The sequence below is a fragment of the Triticum dicoccoides genome, chromosome 7B (genome assembly GCF_002162155.2).
Source record: "Triticum dicoccoides isolate Atlit2015 ecotype Zavitan chromosome 7B, WEW_v2.0, whole genome shotgun sequence".
NCBI lineage: Eukaryota > Viridiplantae > Streptophyta > Magnoliopsida > Poales > Poaceae > Triticum > Triticum dicoccoides.
The window spans coordinates 87,752,765-87,754,920 of NC_041393.1; the positions used below are offsets into that span (position 1 = coordinate 87,752,765).

Genomic DNA, 2,156 nt, shown 5'->3' on the forward strand with positions numbered 1-2,156 from the left:
CAACAAAAAGCAACTTGCCTTTGTATCAGATGACAACTCAAATCCTAAAGATGCTTTTCCAATTTGCTCAGAGCCATCAGACAGAAGAACCTACAAGATGAAGTAAACTATAACAGATTGAAAATTTTATATATGATGACCGACATGCCAGCTCAGTAGTTATCAAGAAAAGACACACCGAATGAACAGCAGACAGTAAACATTTTACGCACCAAAACGAGTCAACAGGCACAGACAAAATTACTCAGCACAAAAAAGAAGCTGAACAAACGAACTCACAGCGGTGTCAAGCACCTTAGAGTCGGATACCATCTTCAGACCTGTGTTATAGTCCTGGTACAGCAAATCTGCAAAGAGGATAGAAACAAATAATATATAAGTAAACAAATGTCTCAAACCACAACATCAGACAACAGATAATTATTTAAGTCAGAACATACCATATGCCTTTTTGCCGATCTCATGAAAAAAGCAAGCATAGTCTCCATCTGCAGGCTGCTTCTCACCTCCCTCTGCATCCTCCTTGTCTCCCTCTGAATGATGCTTCTCATTTACCTTGGCGGGCACCTGGACAGCACCTCCCTCTGCGTCCTCCTTATCTCCCTCTGAATGATGCTTCTCATCTACCTCAGCAGGCAACTGGACACCCACTGCTGGCTTCTGCACAGGCACTGGGGAGAACTCACCATTACCTGTGCATCAACATGTTAGAAGTCGCATTTAAACATACAATAGAAAAAACTAAGGAGAATAGGTTTACCTGTGAAAGGGCAAACGTCTGAACACCCTTTTTCAGCATACTTATCCAGAAGATATGCAGACCATCCACCATGAGGTAGTAATTTTACGATCTCAATGTACGTGTTGGCAATCCTGGAAGGAAAGAAAACAGGAGTTTCCACCTTTGAGATAGCATCATTAACTGCTTTCACAGGATCCTAAAGCCAATTACGCATTCTATTAGTATCAACAACATGAAACCATGAACTACAAGATAGTATCCAGCATATGACAACAGGATTGTAATGCACAGTCAGAAACTTAAGCAAACAGTTTGGACAGTCTACAAATGATAATAAGATTGAAAAGCCCAGTCAGAAATTTAAGCAAACAGCTTGTACAGTCAACAAATGACAACAGGATTGAAAAGCACAGTCAGAAACTTAAGCAAACAGCTTGGACAGTTCATAAATAACAACAGGATTGAAAAACATGATAATAATTAAATATCGGGTCAGAAAATAATCCTCATCATCTGAGAAACCAAGCCAAGCAGAGCCAATTCTGTTTCACTTTTTTATTTTGGCAGAATTCTAGTTACGAGAGGAGCAACGTCAAGAATCCACGCAATACAAAAACTGAACACGACCACACTAATATGACAATGCTAAACCATCAAGGATGCTGTGAGCAGTGTCAGTGCTATTTAATACTCCGAGCCCCGGTGACATTTCATATGTAGTATCAGTTGGAGCGTAATTTGATCTTGGGCACAATTTCGTCAATCCTAGCAAGACTACATCAACCTGGACAAAGAAGTTTATAATGTCCAACTCTAAATCCAAGGACGAATCCGCAATATCATCAGGAATATCGTCTACGAAATGCCAATGTGAAGCAGATAACATGAGCGAAAACTTGCGGGTTTGCAGACTAGTACCAAGGAAGGGACAGCCGGTGGGGCAGCAGAGCCCGCCGGGGGTGCAGAGGCAGGGGCGGCGCCCGTCTTCGCTGGTCTCGCACCAGCCGATGGGGCAGCAGAACCCGCCCGGGGTGCAGCGGAAGGGGTCGGGGACAGCAGAACCGACGGGGAAGCAGAAGGGGCGGGGCGCGTCCTCAGCGCTCTCGCGGGGCTTCCGGTGGCCCTTGTGGCCGGCACGACGGCAGGCAGCCTGGCGCGCCAGGCGGCCCCAAGAACTCGGCCCACCGCGCCGCCGCCCGACGCCCTGAGTAGCACGACACGGGGACAAGAACGAGGTAAAGAACCTGGGCATCAGGAGGAGACGAAAGCAAGAGCAAGCGAAGAAACCCTCGTTACCCGAGAATGAGGAGCAGCGCGAGCCCGTTTAGCTCGTCGGCGCGGGAGCTCTCAATCTCGGACCGGTCAAGATCAACCATGTCCTCCGGGTCCATCACGACGCCGGCGGCGGTCGGGG

At 47.1% G+C, this 2,156-nt stretch overlaps 2 protein-coding genes across 5 annotated transcripts in view; one reads left to right on the plus strand and one right to left on the minus strand.

The window, feature by feature from the left end:
• Positions 1–2,156, plus strand: part of LOC119338674 — an 18,529-nt gene that overhangs the window by 13,436 nt on the left and 2,937 nt on the right. The window lies entirely within an intron of this gene.
• LOC119335545 (mitochondrial outer membrane protein porin 2-like) overlaps positions 1–2,156 on the minus strand; it is a 21,566-nt gene that overhangs the window by 1,289 nt on the left and 18,121 nt on the right. For 3 of the 4 annotated variants that reach the window (XM_037607662.1, XM_037607663.1, XM_037607661.1), the window contains 4 exons: positions 761–873; positions 441–692; positions 280–347; positions 19–90 (listed from right to left, as the gene is read on the minus strand). In XM_037607662.1, the coding sequence (XP_037463559.1) occupies positions 19–90; positions 280–347; positions 441–692; positions 761–873 (505 nt within the window). The remainder of the gene's footprint in view (positions 1–18; positions 91–279; positions 348–440; positions 693–760; positions 874–2,156) is intronic. The other variant, XM_037607664.1, reaches the window with a different exon arrangement.